The following is a 17,189-nucleotide window of genomic DNA, read 5'->3' on the forward strand; positions in this document are numbered from 1 at the left end:
TGAACCACCTCCAATTCATTTAAATCCTTCCTTAAATAAGGAGACCAAAACAGCACACAGTATTCGAGGTATGGTCTCACCAAAGCTCGGTATAACAGCCTTATTTTTATGTTCAGTCTCTCTCGTAATAAAAGATAACATTCCATTAGCCTTCTTTATTACTTCCTGAACCTGCACATTAACTTTTTCTGACTCATGTACTGGAACACCTCGATCCCTCTGCACCTCAGAATTATGCAATCGTTCTCCATTTAAGTAACACTCTGCCTTTTAATTCTTCCTGCCAAAGTGAACAATTTCACATTTTCCCACATTAAACTCCATTTGCCAGATCTTTGCCCACTAACTCAACCTATCTATATCCATCTGCAACCTCCACATGTCTTCTTCACAACATACTTTCCTACCTATCTTTGTCTCATCTGAAAATGTAGCTACCATTTCTTCACTACCCTCATCTAAGTAATTGAGGTAAATCGTAAAAAGTTGAGGCCCCAGCCCAGACCCCTGTGGGACGTCACTCGTCACATTCTGCCAATTAGAAAAAGACCCATTTATGCATACTCTCTGCTTCCTGCCAGCCAGCCAATCATCTTTCCATGTTAATGTTACCCACTACACCATGTGCTTTTATTTTCCATAATAATCTTTGATGCGGCACCTTATCAAATGCCTTCTGGAAATCCAAGTACAGTATGACTACAGGCTCCTCTTTATCCACTGTGCATGTTAGTCCTTTAAAAAACTCCAATAAATTGGTGAAACATGATTTTCCTTTCACAAAACCATTCTGACTCTTCCTGATTACCTTAAGCTTTTCTAAGTGCCCAGCCATATCTGCCTTAATGATCGATTCTAATAACTTCCCCCGACAGACGTCAAGCAAACTGGCCTATAGTTTCCTGTTTTCTGCCTCCCTCCCTTCTTGAACAGAGGGGTTATATTTGCTACTTTCTAGTTTGATAGAACCTTTCCAAAATCTAGTGAATTTTGGAAAATTAACACCAGAGCATTTACTACCTCATTAGCCACCTCTTTTAAAACCATAGGTTATAATCCACTGGGACCTGGAGACTTGTCAGCCCACAGCTCCATCAATTTACTCAGTACCATTTCCCTTGTGATTTCAATTTCACCAAGTTCCTCTCTCCCTTTCACCTCCTGATTTACAGTTATTACTGGAGTGTTTTTTGTATCCTCTAAAGTGAACACTGAAGCAAAATATTTGTTCATTTCTTTCGCCATTTCTATATTGCCTCTTATTAACTCCCCACTGTCATTCTCTAGAGGACCAACACTCACTTTACTTACTCTTTCCCTGTTAAAATACCTGTAGCTCTCTTGTTATCCATTTTTATATTTTTAGCTAGCTTCCTCTCATACTCTAATTTCTTTCTCCTGCTTAAACTTTTAGTCATTCTCTGCCATTCTTCATATTCTGACCAATCATCTGTCCTGCTACACATCTTTGTGGAGCTGTATACTTTCTCAAGTTTGATGTTTTCCATAACTTCTTCAGTTATCCACGGATGGTGGGTCCACCCCTTAGAATTGTTTTTATAATAGGAATGTACTTATTCTGAATACTCTGAAATATCCCCTTAAATGTCTGCCACTGCTTCTATATTGATCTATCCTCTAGCCTAGTTTTCCAGTTCACTTCAGCTAGCTCAGCTTTCATGCCCACATAGTTGCCCTTGTTTAAGATATAGTCTTAGACCCATGCTTCTCCCTTTCTAACTGGATGTAAAATTCAAACATATTGCGGTCGCTGCTACCTATAGGTGCCTTTACGCTAAGGTCATTAATTAATCCTGTTACATTACACAAATCAAGTCTAATATAACCTGCTCTCTGATTGGTTCCAGAATATACTGCTCTAAGAAACTCGAAAGCATTCTATGAACTCCTCATCCAGGCTAATACTACCAATCTGATTTTTCCAGTTTATGTGTAGATTAAAACTATCCATGATTATTGCCGTCCCTGTATCTCTTGAGTATTTCCTCTTGAATACTTGGTCTATGCTGTGGTGACTGTTAGGGGAATTTGTAGACCACTCCCACTAATGACTTATTTCCCCTACTATTCCTCATCGCCACCTAAACCGATTCTGCATCCTGATTTCCTGAACCAAGGCGATCTCTAACTATTGTACCAATGTCCTCTTTGATTAGCAGTGCTACCCCGCCCCCCCCATCCCCTCCCCCACCCCACCGCAACATTTACCTAGCTTCCCATCCTTCTTGAATGTCATATACCCCTCAATATTCAAGGTTGACCTCAAGCGAATCCCCGGTCTGTATTTATAGGTGTTCCTCAGCTCTCGACTGTCTCCTGCAGGCCCATTCCACTGACTCCTCTCAATCTCCTTTGCTCCAAGTAGAACAACCCCAGCTTCCCCAAACTAACCTTGTAGCTAAAATGCCACATTACTGGAACATTCTGGTAAATCTCCTCGGCACCCTCTCAAGGACCGTCACATTCCTCCTAAAGTGTGGTGACCACAACTGGACGTAATGTTCTATTGGGGCCTAATAAAGCTTTATAATGGTTCAGCATAACTTCCCTGCTTTTGTACTCAATGCCTCTATTTATGAAGTACAGAATCCCATATGCTTTGCTAACCACTCTCCTAACATGTCCTGTAATTTTCATGGATCAATGCACATGGACCCCAGGCCCCTCTGTCCTGGCACACTCTTCAGAACTGTGCTATGCAGTCTATGTTGCTTCTCCCTATCCCTTCTGCCAAAGCGCACCACTCTCTGTATTAAATTCCATCTATCACTTGTTTGTCCATTTTGCTATTCTATCTATATCTCACTGTTTGTCACTCTTCCAGGTTTGGTATCATTGGCAAGTTGTGAAATTTTTCACCATTTTCCAATATCCAAATTATTTAAGAAGCAATGGTCCTAGCATGGGGAACACTACTGTCTACCATCCTCCAGTCTGATAAAGAACCATTTACAATAAGCCAAGCTTTTATCCAAGCTTACACTGACCCTCTTATTCCATGAGCCTCAATATCATTAAGCAGCCTTTTATGTGGTACTTTGTCGAACGTTTTCTTCAAATCCACATAGACAACATCCACCACATTCCCTTCATCAACCTTCTCAGTTACTTCATTAAAAAAACAATTAGATTAGTCAACTGGCACTTTCAAAAGTTATTTGAATAAGCAGCTGGAGAGAAAAGGAACTCCAAAGCCAAGGGTAAGAACAGGGGAATGGGACTAGCCAAGTTGTTTCTGCAGTGAGCTGGCACAGATATGATGGACCAAATGGCTTCCTTCTCTGCTACAACCTGCATATGATTCTATCGAGAGCTCACAGAGGGATATAGACAGGTTAAGTGCAAGGAGTATAATGTAGGTAAATGTGAAGCTATTCAATTTGGTGGACAGGTTAGAAACACAGTAGTTTTTAAATGTGAAACTATTAAATGTTGGTGTTAGGAACATAGGAGCAGGAGTAGACCATTCGGCCCCTTGAGCCTGTCCAGCCACTTAACTAGATCATGGCTGATCTTCTCCCTCAACAGCTTCTTCCCACACTATCACCGTCTCCCTTGATGTCACTGGTACCTCGAAATATATCGATCTCTGCTTTAAACATACTCAATGACTGAGCCTCCACGGCCCTCTCGGGTAGAGAATTCCAAAGAGTCAACCACCCTCAGTGAAGAAATTCCTCCTCATCTCAGTCCTAAATGGCCTGCCCTTTACTCTGAGACAGTATCCCCTGATTTTAGGCCCCCTACAGCCAAGGGAAACATCCCTCCTGCATCTACCTGTCAAGCCCTGTAAGAATTTCGAACACTTCAATGAGATCACCTCTCATTCTTCTAAACTCTAGAGAGTACAGGCCAGTTTCCTCAATCTCGCCTCACAGGACAGTCCCGCCATCCCAGTGATTAATCTGGTGAGCCTCCGCTGCACTCTCCCCATTGCAAGTATATCCTCCCTTAGGTAAGGGGACCAAAACTGTACACAATACTCTAGGTGCGGTCTCACCAAGGCTCTACAGAAATGCAGCAAGACATCTTTACTCCTGTATTCAAATCCCCTTGCAATGCACATACCATTTGCCTTCTGAATTGCTCGTTCAGATGGATTTCGGTGTCCTTATACACAAAACATTGAAAGTTAACATGCAGATGCAGCAAGAAGTTAGAAAAACAGTTGAGATGTTGGCCTTTATTGCAAGTGGGTTGGACAACATGAATAAGCAAGTCTTGCTGTAATTGTACAGAACTTTAAGTGAGGCCACTTTGAAAAATGTGCAGAGGTTTGATCACCATACCCATAAAAGGATAGGTTTGCCTCAGAGGCAATATAACAAAGGTTTAAAGATACTTTCTGGGATGAGAGAGATCGAGTAGAATGGGTTTGTAGTCTCTGGGATTGGAACAGCAAGTGAAGATCTTATTGAAACGTATAAGGGTCCTGAAGGGGTTTGGCAGGGTCGATGCTGAGAGAATGTTTCCTCTGGCTGGAGTGTCTAGAATGAGGGGGTCTGCACTCAGGTTAAGGAGTTGGCCATTTATTACTGAGATGAAGAGAAATTTCTTCTCTCAAAGTATTGTGGATCTATGGGACTCACTAACCCAGATGGTCATGAATGTTGAGTTTATTCAAGCTTCAGATCGACAGATTTTGGACTCAGAGGGAACGAACCCCAGAAGATGTGCTGCAGGATCACTTGGAAGTCCAAATGTAAGGACTTCATGGGAATTTCCTGAGAAATTTCAACTTCCAAGGGGCAATTCCCACTTGTCTGGAACCACCTAAAATGGTTTCTAACTCACCAAGGCTCCTTAGACAGCACCTTCCAAACCCACCATCTAGAAGGCAGCAGACACATGGGAACACCACCACCTGGAAGTTCCCCTCCAAGTCACTCACCATCCTGACTTGGAAATATATCGCCGTTCCTTCACTGTCGCTGGGTCAAAATCCTGGAACTCCCTTCCTAACAGCACTGTGGGTGTACCTACACCACATGGACTGCAGCAGTTCAAGAAGACAGCTCATCACCAACTTCTCAAGGGCAATAAATACTGGCCCAGCCAGAGATGCCCACATCCCATGAAAGAATAAAACAGTCTCTGAGTTAGAGTTGGAGACCTTGGACAGTTTTGACTTATTGACCTGGAGAGTTACCCAGAGAATATTAGACCGGGAAAAACCATGTCAAACTCCTGGGTAACTACACAACTGAGGCCACCACGCGCTCCCCCCCTCCCCGCCCCCTCGACTTGCTACAGAGCCCCCAGCTGCCCCCAACCCCCGACTCCCTCCTCAACCTTCCAACCCCAACTCGACCCTCTGACTTGTCCCACAATCCTCCAACTTTCCCCCAACCTCCAACTCCCTCATCACCCTCCAAATCCCTCCTCACCCTCCAACTTCCCTCCCCCAACCTCACCACCCTGCCCACTTCTCAGTTACCTCACTCACACTCACTCATGAACACACTGAAAAGCTACGTAGCTATCCCAAAGCTTGTTGGTGTGTTAGTGACTGAGGGCTTAACTGAATGCGGCAGCTGGTGCTGTAAGATGGGGCATCCAGCCAGCCACAGGAGGAAGGGTTCTCAGGACAAGCATGCTCTGCATTCCTGAAGGGGCCCGGTTTGGATCGGGCCCGAAATGTGGAGCTCCGGCACTCTGTAAAAAATAGCAGCAGAGTGGTGATCGCCATTCCTCAGAAGATTCAGCCTAATACATATATTGATATAATCTCAGCCATCATTGTATTGAATGGTGAAGCAGGCTTGAAGGGCTCTTATGGCCGACAGCTGCTCCTACTACATATCTTCAGATATTCTCTTTTTACCTCCCTCCTTTCTTGTAGAAATCAGATCCAGGCACAGAAAGATTCTTACAAGGTCCCCACTTGAGCACTGTAAGACCAGTAATGGTACTCCTCATAGATCAGCACTCTCACCTTCACAAGTCTGGGGGGTTCAAGTCTCGCCCCAGGGCTTGAGCAGAAAACGGAGACTGACATCTCAATGCTACTGAGCAAGTGCTGCATTGTCAGAGGTACTGTCTTTCAGCTAAGATATTAAACTGAGGCCCCATTGTCCTGTTAGGTGGCTATAAAAGATCCCATGGCATTATTTCAAAGAAGTGTAGGGGAGTTCCGCCGGGTGTCCTGGTGAATATTTACCCTTCGACCAACATTACAGAAACAGACTGTCGGGTCATTAACCATGTTGCTGTTTGTGGAATCTTGCTGTGCACAAATTAGGTGCTGTATTTTCTACATTCCAACAGTTGTAATGAACTCCAGGTCCTTACCTTAAATTTTAAATCCAGGTCAGAGATCAGGAGTTTAGAGTTCAGGCGCTACAGTTCCCAGTGGGCCCCAGGCCTTCTGCACATGTGCCCGCTGGAAAATGGCCACACATTGTTCATTCGGGTTTCTATTTCTGGGGCTTCTGCGCATGCGCAATTTGTAGATTTCACCATCTTTAGGCCAGGAACGAGCACTCCACACGTGTACAGGAGAAAAAGAAGAAAAGTGAAATAACGTGAAATAGCAGGTCAGGTGACCTGAAGAGGAGCCCCATTTCAAAGAAGCTGCCCCCAGGGGGCAGGATATGGGGAGCGGGACAGGGGGAGGTCCTGAACCGAGAGGAAGGTCCCAAATCAGAGCCTGGAGCAGAAAGGGGTCTCAGAAGGAAGTCCAAGTTAAGGGACAAGGACAGGAATCTGAAACAGGTTCTGTTAAGTAAAGTTAAAAGTAAGGAGCAGAGAAATAGGCTCTAAATGAAAGACAGAGCTGAAGAGAGAAGACTTGAAGCAAAATGGGGAGCACAGAAGATCCAAGGAGGCAGCCGAAGGTTGGTGATTTCTTACTGTGGGCCTTTTGGAGCTATGGTAGAACACCACTTGGCATGTCCAAAGATCTGAAAGTGAACTTGGAAGTTGAAGCTTGAATGTACGCGGAGATCCAGGGGAAAGGAATCTCAGAAGGTGAGACTGATTGGCTCACGGTGTGACCATTGCATGGGTGGGTTGTTGAGAAACCCATAGAAACTGCTTTGGTAACATCTGTCATTTACTTTGGAGTGGGGTGCATTAGACACAGTCTGCCAGTTGGTTCACATGTACTGCATATGTATCCTGAATATTAGCGTTTAAGATAGATATAGAAAATTGTTTAATCTTTCCGAATATGTGTCTGTAAAAATATAGCTGAGGTGGAGGAATAGTGAATATTTGAATCGTTTTCTTGTGTTTGTATTGAGATCTTTCCAACCTTTTTGTCTGGTGTAATATAGTTCACTTTTCCTGTTTAATAAATATTTTATTCTTTGTGTTAAAAGCTCACGAACAGAGTCCTGTGAATTTATTCAATAACTTTCCTCTATGGTTTCTAAACAAAAAGTATGAGTTAGGATCTATCAAACCAGGTTTCACTCTGGGATCTGAGCAGTTAGAGTATTAACATCAACTGGGATTGTAACACAGTGACTACGCTTAGGCCAGAATTTTCTGCTCCCACGGGTGTCAGACATGTTTGGCAGTGTGAACGGACAATATGGTGAGGAGGCCAAAAATCAATTTCACGTCATTGGGAAGCCAATTTGTGATGGTCTGCTCCACCCATCAATGGCGGCCACATTTCCTGCCACCACACGTCGGCAACCTCATTTCAATACTTTAGTATCTCATTATAAGCCCTGCTGGCCAGAATCACCCCCACCCACCCCCCACGCTGGATCGCCCGGGCACGGGGTGTGATTGCACGTCGACAGGTTCCACAACTGTACATAAGCAATGTGAACCTGGAGAGCTGCATTTCACTCGGGACTTGGAGGTTTGTTTGCCTACCTTACTTCGGGCAGCACTCACAGTCCCAGCTCCAGGCTTCACAGGCAGTACCACATCACTTTTAGGGGGGGCTCATGGGCAGGTCTCTACCCACCAGACCAGCTGTATGTGGGTGGCTTTTCAATGGCTGCAGGGCAAGGGCTGTACTGGGGAAAGGGGTATCCCAGGGTGTGTGTGTGTGGAGGGTAACATGTTGATCTGTGTAAGTGGCCTCAAGATGGTGAGGGCTGAGGAGGCAGCCTCCAGAGGAGATGAGGCCAGATGGAGATGTGAGGGTGTGGGTGTGAGAGTGTGTGGTGATGTCCACGAGCTCACAGTGAGTGAGAAGCCAGTGAATGTGTGATGGACTAGAGTGTGTGATGAGATGGTTGCCTTACCCTGACTGGATGGATGAGATCATTCATCCTCTTTCTGCACTGGATAGTCAAACTCCTCTGTGCAGCATTGGCACTGACCACCACTGTCATCGCCTACCAAGCTGGAGTGGCGAGATTGCTGGACCTCCTCCAGTCAGAGCGGGGGTGGAGGAGATCATAGCGGCCCTCCAAAGGGCATTCCAATGGTGGGTCGCTGAACTCTTCTTGCCTTTCAGGGCCATGTCTTCACTGTAGCAGTCCTGATGCGCAAGCATTGAGAACTGTGTGCACGGCTGCAGTTTAATGAACCCGGAATGAGGGAATGGGGAGGTAACAGCGTGGCGGGCGATTCAGACAATGTCTAACAGCTGCATAATTAATGAGGTGGGAAGCGGATGATACGGCACAAAAACCCGCCAAAGTGGCTGGCGGGAAGAATGTCTTTATTCACACCCGCTACTGCATTTAGTGCAATCTGAACATTCCTGAAGATTGCCAGATAAACCTTAGGTTATAAAAAAAGGCTTGTATTTATATGGGGCCTTTCCTGATCATGAGAAGCCTCAAAGTACTTTCCATCCAATGAAATACACAGGGCGGAATTGTCCTAAAGATTGTGCAAACCCCACTTCATAAACCCCACGGATATCAGGTGTCAACATCAAAATCTGCTTTAAAATGACCCAAATGATATGTAACGGAGCCCCTCATTTTCACAAGATCCTGTGAGTGTAGGTTCAAGATTGGTGCCCTGCCACAGCTCTGGTTCACTCTCCCAACATTCCACACTTGTGAAATTCCCCAATCCTGAAAACTCCCCAACCCAGGGCTCCTTCTCCCACCAATTACCTAATACAGGCCCCTCAATCCCTACATTCTTCAATCCTGGGCTCCTGCTCAAAACATTCCACAATCCTGAACTCTCAATCCCAACATTCCTCAATCCTGAGTTCAGAATCCCAACATTCCTCAATCCCGAGTCCTCAATCCTGACATTCCTCGATCCCAAGCCCTCAATCCCAAAATTCCTCAATCCCGAGCCCTCAATTCTGAGTCTTCAATCCCGACATTACTCAATCCCAAAATCTTAATCCCGACGTTCTTCAATCCCGACATTCCTCAATCCTGTGTCCTCAATCCTGACATTCAACAAAGAACAAAGAAAAGTACAGCACAGGAAAGGCCCTTCGGCCCTCCAAGCCTGCGCCGATCATATTGCCTGTCAAACTAAAACAATTTGCATTCCCGGGGTCCGTATCTCTCTATTCCCATCCTATTCATGTATTTGTCAAGCTGCCTCTTAAACACCACTATCGTAGCTGCTCCCACGACCTCCTCTGGCAGCGAATTCCAGACACTCACTACCCTCTGCGTAAAAAACTTGCCCCGCACATCTCCTCTAAAGTTTTCTCCTCTCACCTTAAATCGATGTCCCCTAGTAATTGACTCTTCCATCCTGGGAAAAAGGTTCTGACTATCTACTCTGTCCATGCCACTCATAATTTTGTGAACTTCTATCAAGTTGCCCCTCAATCTCTGTCGCTCTAGTGAGAACAACTAGAGTTTCTCCAACCTCTCCCCATAGCTAATAACCTCCAGACCAGGCTGTAACCTGGTAAACCTCCGCTGCACCCTATCCAATACCTCCATATCCTTCTGGTAATGTGGTGACCAGAATTGCACTCAATATTCCAAGTGTGGCCTAACCAAGATTCTATATAGCTGCAGCATGACTTCCCAGCTTTTGTACTCAATACCCCTGCCGATGAAGACAAGCATGCCATATACCTTCCTGACTACCTTATCCACCTGCGTTGCCACTTTCAGTGACCTGAAACTCTCCTGAACTCTCAATCCCAACATTTCTCAATCCTGAGTCCTCAATCCCAACATTCCTCAATCCTGAGATCTTAATCCTGACGTTCCTCAATGCTAAACTCTCAATCCTGACATTCCTCAATGCTGAGCTCTCAATCCCGACATTCCTCAATCCCGATATTCCTCAATCCCGACATTCCTCAATCCCGACATTCCTCAATCCTGAGCTTTCAATCCCAACATTCCTCAATGCTGAGCTCTCAATCCCGACGTTCCTCAATGCTGAGCTCTCAATCCCAACATTCCTCAATGCTGAGCTCTCAATCTCGACATTCCTCATGTTGAGCTCTCAATCCCAACATTCCTCAATGCTGAGCTCTCAATCCCGACGTTCCTCAATCCTGAGCTCTCAAACCTGACAATCCTCAATCCTGAGTCCTCAATCCCAACATTCCTCAATCCTGAGCTCTTAATCCTGACATTCCTCAATGCTGAGCTCTCAATCCCGACGTTCCTCAATCCTGAGCTCTCAAACCTGACAATCCTCAATCCCGATATTCCTCAATCCTGACATTCCTCCATCATGGGCTCCAGCCAATCCCACTTTGGTTTAAACCTTGGCGAACATCATCTCCACAAATCCATTTTTCCTGTACGAAATGCCATTTGTGATTGTTAATCCCAGGATACGATTGTAGTGACTATCATGGTGATGCTGCTGTCGATGTTTCTGAAGCTCCAAGCGAGCTTTTCCCTCGGGATTTTGCAGTGGTTACCGTCACAGTGCCACAGGATCATCACTAACACTGCAGCACAGTGTGATCAGACTGTGTGGCATTAACACACTGTCCCCACTCCAGCTCCAGCTACTTGACAGCACTGAGAGGGACCAAGGCTCCTTTCTGTACACCATAATTACCCATGTAGCCCACAGTGCCAACTCGGCCCTTCACAGTCTGTCCCTCTGGCACGTAGACTGCCAGTCCCAAGTCTGAGATCCGAATGTGACCTGTACAAACAAAACTTGCATTAATACAGATCAATGCATGCAGCAAATTACATCCAGACAGGAGCTGTTTCACTGGGTCCAGGAGAAAGAGACAAGCTTCCTCCACTGCTCTGACTGCTGTCTAAACATCATATCAATCTGGAATCAGATACAGACGCCGCTGCGGCACTTGCTGTAATCTCCCTCAGGCTCATACAGCTATTGGCCAGTGTGTTACAAGTGGGATGGGCCACCCAACCGAGTGTACACGCATCCCGCTGTCCACATCCAGTGTACACGCACCCCGCTGCACACAACCAGTGTACAGCCACCCCGCTGCCCACACCCAGTGTACACGCACCCCGTTGCCCACACCCAATGTACAGCCACCCCGCTGCCCACACCCAGTGTACACGCACCCCGTTGCCCACACACAGTGTACACGCACCCTGTTGTCCACACCCAGCGTACACGCATCCCGCTGCCCACACCCAGTGTACACGCATCCCGCTGCCCACACCCAGTGTACACCGAGCGCACTCCACACACCCAGAGTAAGTGCACCCCACTGCCCACACCCAAAGTACATGCACCTCACTGCCCACACCCAGTGTACGCGCACATCACTGCCCACACCCAGTGTATGCGCACCTCACTGCCCACACCCAGTGTATGCGCACCTCACTGCCCACACCTAGTGTACACAGACCCCGCTGCCAACACCCAGTGTACGCGTACCCAACTGCCCATACCCAGTATGCAGACATCCCGCTGCCCACACACAGTGTACAGACACCCCGCTGCCCACACGCAGTATACAGACACCCCGCTGACCACACCCAGTGTACAGACACCCCGCTGCCCACACCCAGTGTGCAGACACCCCGCTGACCACACCCAGTGTACAGACACCCTACTGCCCACACCCAGTGTACAGACACCCCGCTGCCCACACCCAATATACAGACACCCCACTGCCCACACCGAGTGTACAGACACCACGCTGCCCACACCCAGCATACAGACAACATCCAGCCCACACCCCGTGAACAGACACCCTGCTGCCCACACCCAGTGTACAGACACAACGCTGCCGACACCCAGTGTACAGACACCCCACTGCCCACACCCAATGCACACACACCCCGGTGCCCACACCCAGTGCACAGAAACCCCACTGCCCACACCCAGTGTACAGACACCCCGCTGCCCACACCCAGTGTACAGACACCCCGTTGCCCACACCCAGTGTACACCCAGCGCAATGCACGCACCCAATGTAAGCGCACCCCACTGCCCACAACCAGTATACAAGCAACTCACTGCCCACACCCTGTGTATCGCACTTCACTGCCCACACCAAGTGTACACTGACCCCGCTGCCCACACCCAGTGTACAGACACCCCGCTGTCCACACCCAGTGTACAGACACCCCGCTGCCCACACCCAGTGTACAGACACCCCACTGCCCACACCCAGTGTACATACAACCCGCTGCCCAGATCCAGTGTACAGACACCCCGCTGCCCACACCCAGTGTACAGACACCCCGTTGCCCACACCCAGTGTACACCCACCCCGTTGCCCACACCCAGTGTACACGCACCCCGTTGCCAACACCAAGTGTACACACATCCCGGTGGCCACACCCAGTGTACACGCATCCCACTGCCCACACCCAGTGTACATGCATTACGCTGCTCACACTGTGTACACGCATCCCGATGCCCACACCCAGTGTACACCGAGCGCACTGCACACACCCAGTGTAAGTGTATCCCACTGCCCACACCCAGTGTACACGCACCTCACTGCCAACACCCAGTGTACGCTTACATCACTGCCTACACCCAGTGTATGCGCACCTCACTGCCCACACTTAGTGTACACAGACCCTGCTGCCCACACCAAGTGTACGCGTATTGTACACCGAGCGGACTGCACACACCCAGTGTAAGTGCACCCCACTGACCACACCCAGTGTACAGGCACCCCAATGACCACTCCCAATGTACAGACACCCCGCTGCCCACACCCAGTGTGCAGACACCCCGCTGCCCACACCCAGTGTACAGACACCCCGCTGCCCACACCCAGTGTACAGACACACCGCTGCCCACACCCAGTGTACAGACACACCGCTGCCCACACCCAGTGTACAAAGACACCACTGCCCACACCCAGTGTGCACGCATCCCGCTGCCCACACCCAGTGTGCACGCATCCCGCTGCCCACACCCAGTGTACACGCATCCTGCTGCCCACACCCAGTGTACACGCATCCTGCTGCCAACACTGTGTACACACATCCCGCTGCGCACACCCAGTGTACACTCAGTGCACTGCACGCACCCAGTATAAGTGCACCGCAAAACACACACCCAGTGTACACGCAACTCATTGCCCACACCCTGTGTACAGACACCCCGCTGCCCACACCCAGTGCACACACACACCGCTGCCCATACCCAGTGTACACAGACCCCACTGCCCACACCCAGTGTACAGACACCCCGCTGCCCACACCCAGTGCACACACATTCCGCTGGCCACACCCTGTGTACAGACGCCGCGCTGCCCTCACAGTGTAGAGAAACCCCGCTGCCTACACCCAATGTACACGCACCCCGCTGCCCACACCCAGTCTACACACATCTAGCAGCCCACACACAGTGTGCACACATCCTGCTGCCCACACCCAGTGTACACGCATCTAGCAGCCCACACACACTGTGCACACATCCCGCTGCCCACACCCAGTTTGCACGCATCCCGCTGCCAACACCCAGTGTACACGCATTACGCTGCCCACAATGTGTACACGCATCCCGCTGCCAACACTGTATACACAGATCCCGCTGCCCACACCCAGTGTACACGCAGTGCACTGCACGCACACAGTGTAAACGCACCCCACTGCCAACACCCAGTGTACACGCATCCCGCTGCCAACACTGTACACATATCCCACTGCCCACACCCAGTGTACACCCAGCGCAATGCACGCACCCAATGTAAGCGCACCCCACTGCCCACAACCAGTATACAAGCAACTCACTGCCCACACCCTGTGTATCGCACTTCACTGCCCACACCAAGTGTACACTGACCCCGCTGCCCACACCCAGTGTACAGACACCCCGCTGTCCACACCCAGTGTACAGACACCCCACTGCCCACACCCAGTGTACAGAGACACCACTGCCCACACCCAGTGTACACGCATCCTGCTGCCAACAATGTGTACACACATCCAGCTGCCCACACCCAGTGTACACTCAGCACACTGCACGCACCCAGTGTAAGCGCACCGCACAGCACACACCCAGTGTACACGCAACTCATTGCCCACAACCAGTGTACACAGACCCCTTGGCCCACACCCTGTGTACAGACACCCCGCTGCCCGCACCCTGCGTAAAGACGCTCTGCTGACCTCACAGTGTAGAGAAACCCTGCTGCCCACACCCAATGTACACGCACCCCGCTGCCCACACCCAGTGTACACAGAACCCACTGCCCACACCCAGTGTACAGACACCCCGCTGCCCACACCCTGTGTACACACACCCCGCTGGCCACACCCTGTGTACAGACACCCCGCTGCACTCACAGTGTAGAGAAACCCCGCTGCCTACACCCAATGTACACGCACCCCACTGCCCACACCCAGTGTACACGCATCTAGCAGCCCACACACACTGTGCACACATCCCGCTGCCCACACCCAGTGTACACGCATCTAGCAGCCCACACACACTGTGCACACATCCCGCTGCCCACACCCAGTTTGCACGCATCCCGCTGCCAACACACAGTGTACACGCATTAAGCTGCCCACAATGTGTAAACGCATCCCGCTGACAACACTGTGTACACAGATCCTGCTGCCCACACCCAGTGTATCGCACTTCACTGCCCACACCAAGTGTACACAGACCCCGCAGCCCACACCCAGTGAACCGACACCCCACTGCCCACAGCCAGTGTACAGACACCCCGCTGCCCACACCCAGTGTACAGACACACCGCTGCCCACAACCAGTGTACAGAGACACCACTGCCCACACCCAGTGTGCACGCATCCCGCTGCCCACACCCAGTGTACACGCATCCTGCTGCCAACACTGTGCACCCACATCCTGCTGCCCACACCCGGTGTACACTCAGTGCACTGCATGCACCCAGTGTAAGCGCACCGCACAGCACACACCCAGTGTACACGCAACTCATTGCCCACACCCAGTGTACACAGACCGCTCTGCCCACACCCTGTGTACATACACTCCGCTGACCTCACAGTGTAGAGAAACCCCACTGCCCAGACCCAATGTACACGCACCCCGCTGCCCACACCCAGTGTACACAAACCCCACTGCCCACACCCAGTGTACAGACACCCCGCTGCCCACACCCAGTGCACACACACCCCGCTGACCACACCCTGTGTACAGACGCCCCGCTGCCCTCACAGTGTAGAGAAACCCCGCTGCCTACACCCAATGTACACGCACCCCGCTGCCCACACCCAGTGTACACACATCTAGCACCCCACACACTGTGTGCACACATCCCGCTGCCCACACCCAGTTTGCACGCATCCCGCTGCCAACACCCAGTGTACACGCATTATGCTGCCCACACCCAGTGTGCATGCATCCCAATGCCCACACCCAGTGTGCACGCATCCTGCTGCCCACACACAGTGTACACGCTTCCTGCTGCCAACACTGTGTACACACATCCCGCTGCCCACACCCAGTGTACACTCAGCGCACAGCACACACCCAGTGTACACGCAACTCACTGCCCACAACAAGTGTACACAGACCCTTCTGCCCACACCCAGTGTACAGACACCCCGCTGCCCACACCCTGTGTACAGACACCCCGCTGCCCACACCCAATGTACACGCACCACGCTGCCCACACCCAGTGTACAAAGACCCCAATGCCCACACCCAGTGTGCAGACACCCCGCTGCCCACACCCAGTGCACACGCACCCCGCTGCCCACACCCAGTACACACACACCCCGCTGACCACACCCTGTGTACAGACGCCCCTGTGTAGAGAAACCCCTCTGCCTACACCAAATGTACACGCACCCCGCTGCCCACACCCAGTGTACACGCAGCTAGCAGCCCACACACACTGTGCACACATCCCGCTGCCAACACCCAGTGTACACGCATCTAGCAGCACACACACAGTGTGCACACTAACCCTGCCCACACCCAGTTTGCACGCATCCTGCTGCCAACACCCAGTGTACACGCATTACGCTGCCCACAATGTGTACACGCATCCCACTGCCAACATTGTGTACACAGATCCCACTGCCCACACCCAGTGTACAGACACCCCGCTGCCCACACCCAGTGCACACACACCCCGCTGGCCACACCCTGTGTACAGACACCCCGCTGCCCTCACAGTGTAGAGAAACCCCGCTGCCTACACCCAATGTACATGCACCCCGCTGCCCACACCCAGTCTACACACATCTAGCAGCCCACACACTGTGTGCACGCATCCCACTGCCCACACCCAGTGTACACGCATCTAGCAGCCCACACACAGTGTGAACACATCCCGCTGCCCACACCCAGTTTGCACGCATCCCGCTGCCAACACCCAGTGTATACGCATTATGCTACCCACACCCTGTGTGCACGCATCCCACTGCCCACACCCAGTGTGCACGCATCCCGCTGCCCACACCCAGTGTACACGCATCCTGCTGCTAACACTGTGTACACACATCCCGCTGCCCACACCCAGTGTACACTCAGCGCACTGCACGCAACCAGTGTAAGCGCACCGCACAGCACACACCCAGTGTACACGCAACTCAATGCCCACACCCAGTGTACACAGACCCTTCTGCCCACACCCAGTGTACAGACACCCCGCTGCCCACACCCTGTGTACAGACACCCCGCAGCCCACATGCAATGTACACGCACCACGCTGCCCACACCCAGTGTACAAAGACCCCAATGCCCACACCCAGTGTGCAGAAACCCCACTGCCCACACCCAGTGCACACACACCCCGCTGCCCACACCCAGTGCACACACACCCCGCTGACCACACCCTGTGTACAGATGCCCCGCTGCCCTCACAGTGTAGAGAAACCCCGCTGCCTACACCAAATGTACACGCACCCCGC

General features: G+C 50.6%; 1 protein-coding gene across 2 annotated transcripts in view; it reads right to left on the bottom strand.

Annotated features, from left to right (window-relative positions):
- The window catches only part of grk6 (G protein-coupled receptor kinase 6), a 655,919-nt gene that overhangs the window by 32,588 nt on the left and 606,142 nt on the right, over positions 1 to 17,189 (bottom strand). For both annotated transcript variants that reach the window (XM_041194284.1, XM_041194282.1), the window contains exon 11: positions 10,945 to 11,034. In XM_041194284.1, the coding sequence (XP_041050218.1) occupies positions 10,945 to 11,034 (90 nt within the window). The remainder of the gene's footprint in view (positions 1 to 10,944; positions 11,035 to 17,189) is intronic.

Source organism: Carcharodon carcharias, chromosome 8 (assembly GCF_017639515.1).
Source record: "Carcharodon carcharias isolate sCarCar2 chromosome 8, sCarCar2.pri, whole genome shotgun sequence".
Classification (NCBI taxonomy): domain Eukaryota; kingdom Metazoa; phylum Chordata; class Chondrichthyes; order Lamniformes; family Lamnidae; genus Carcharodon; species Carcharodon carcharias.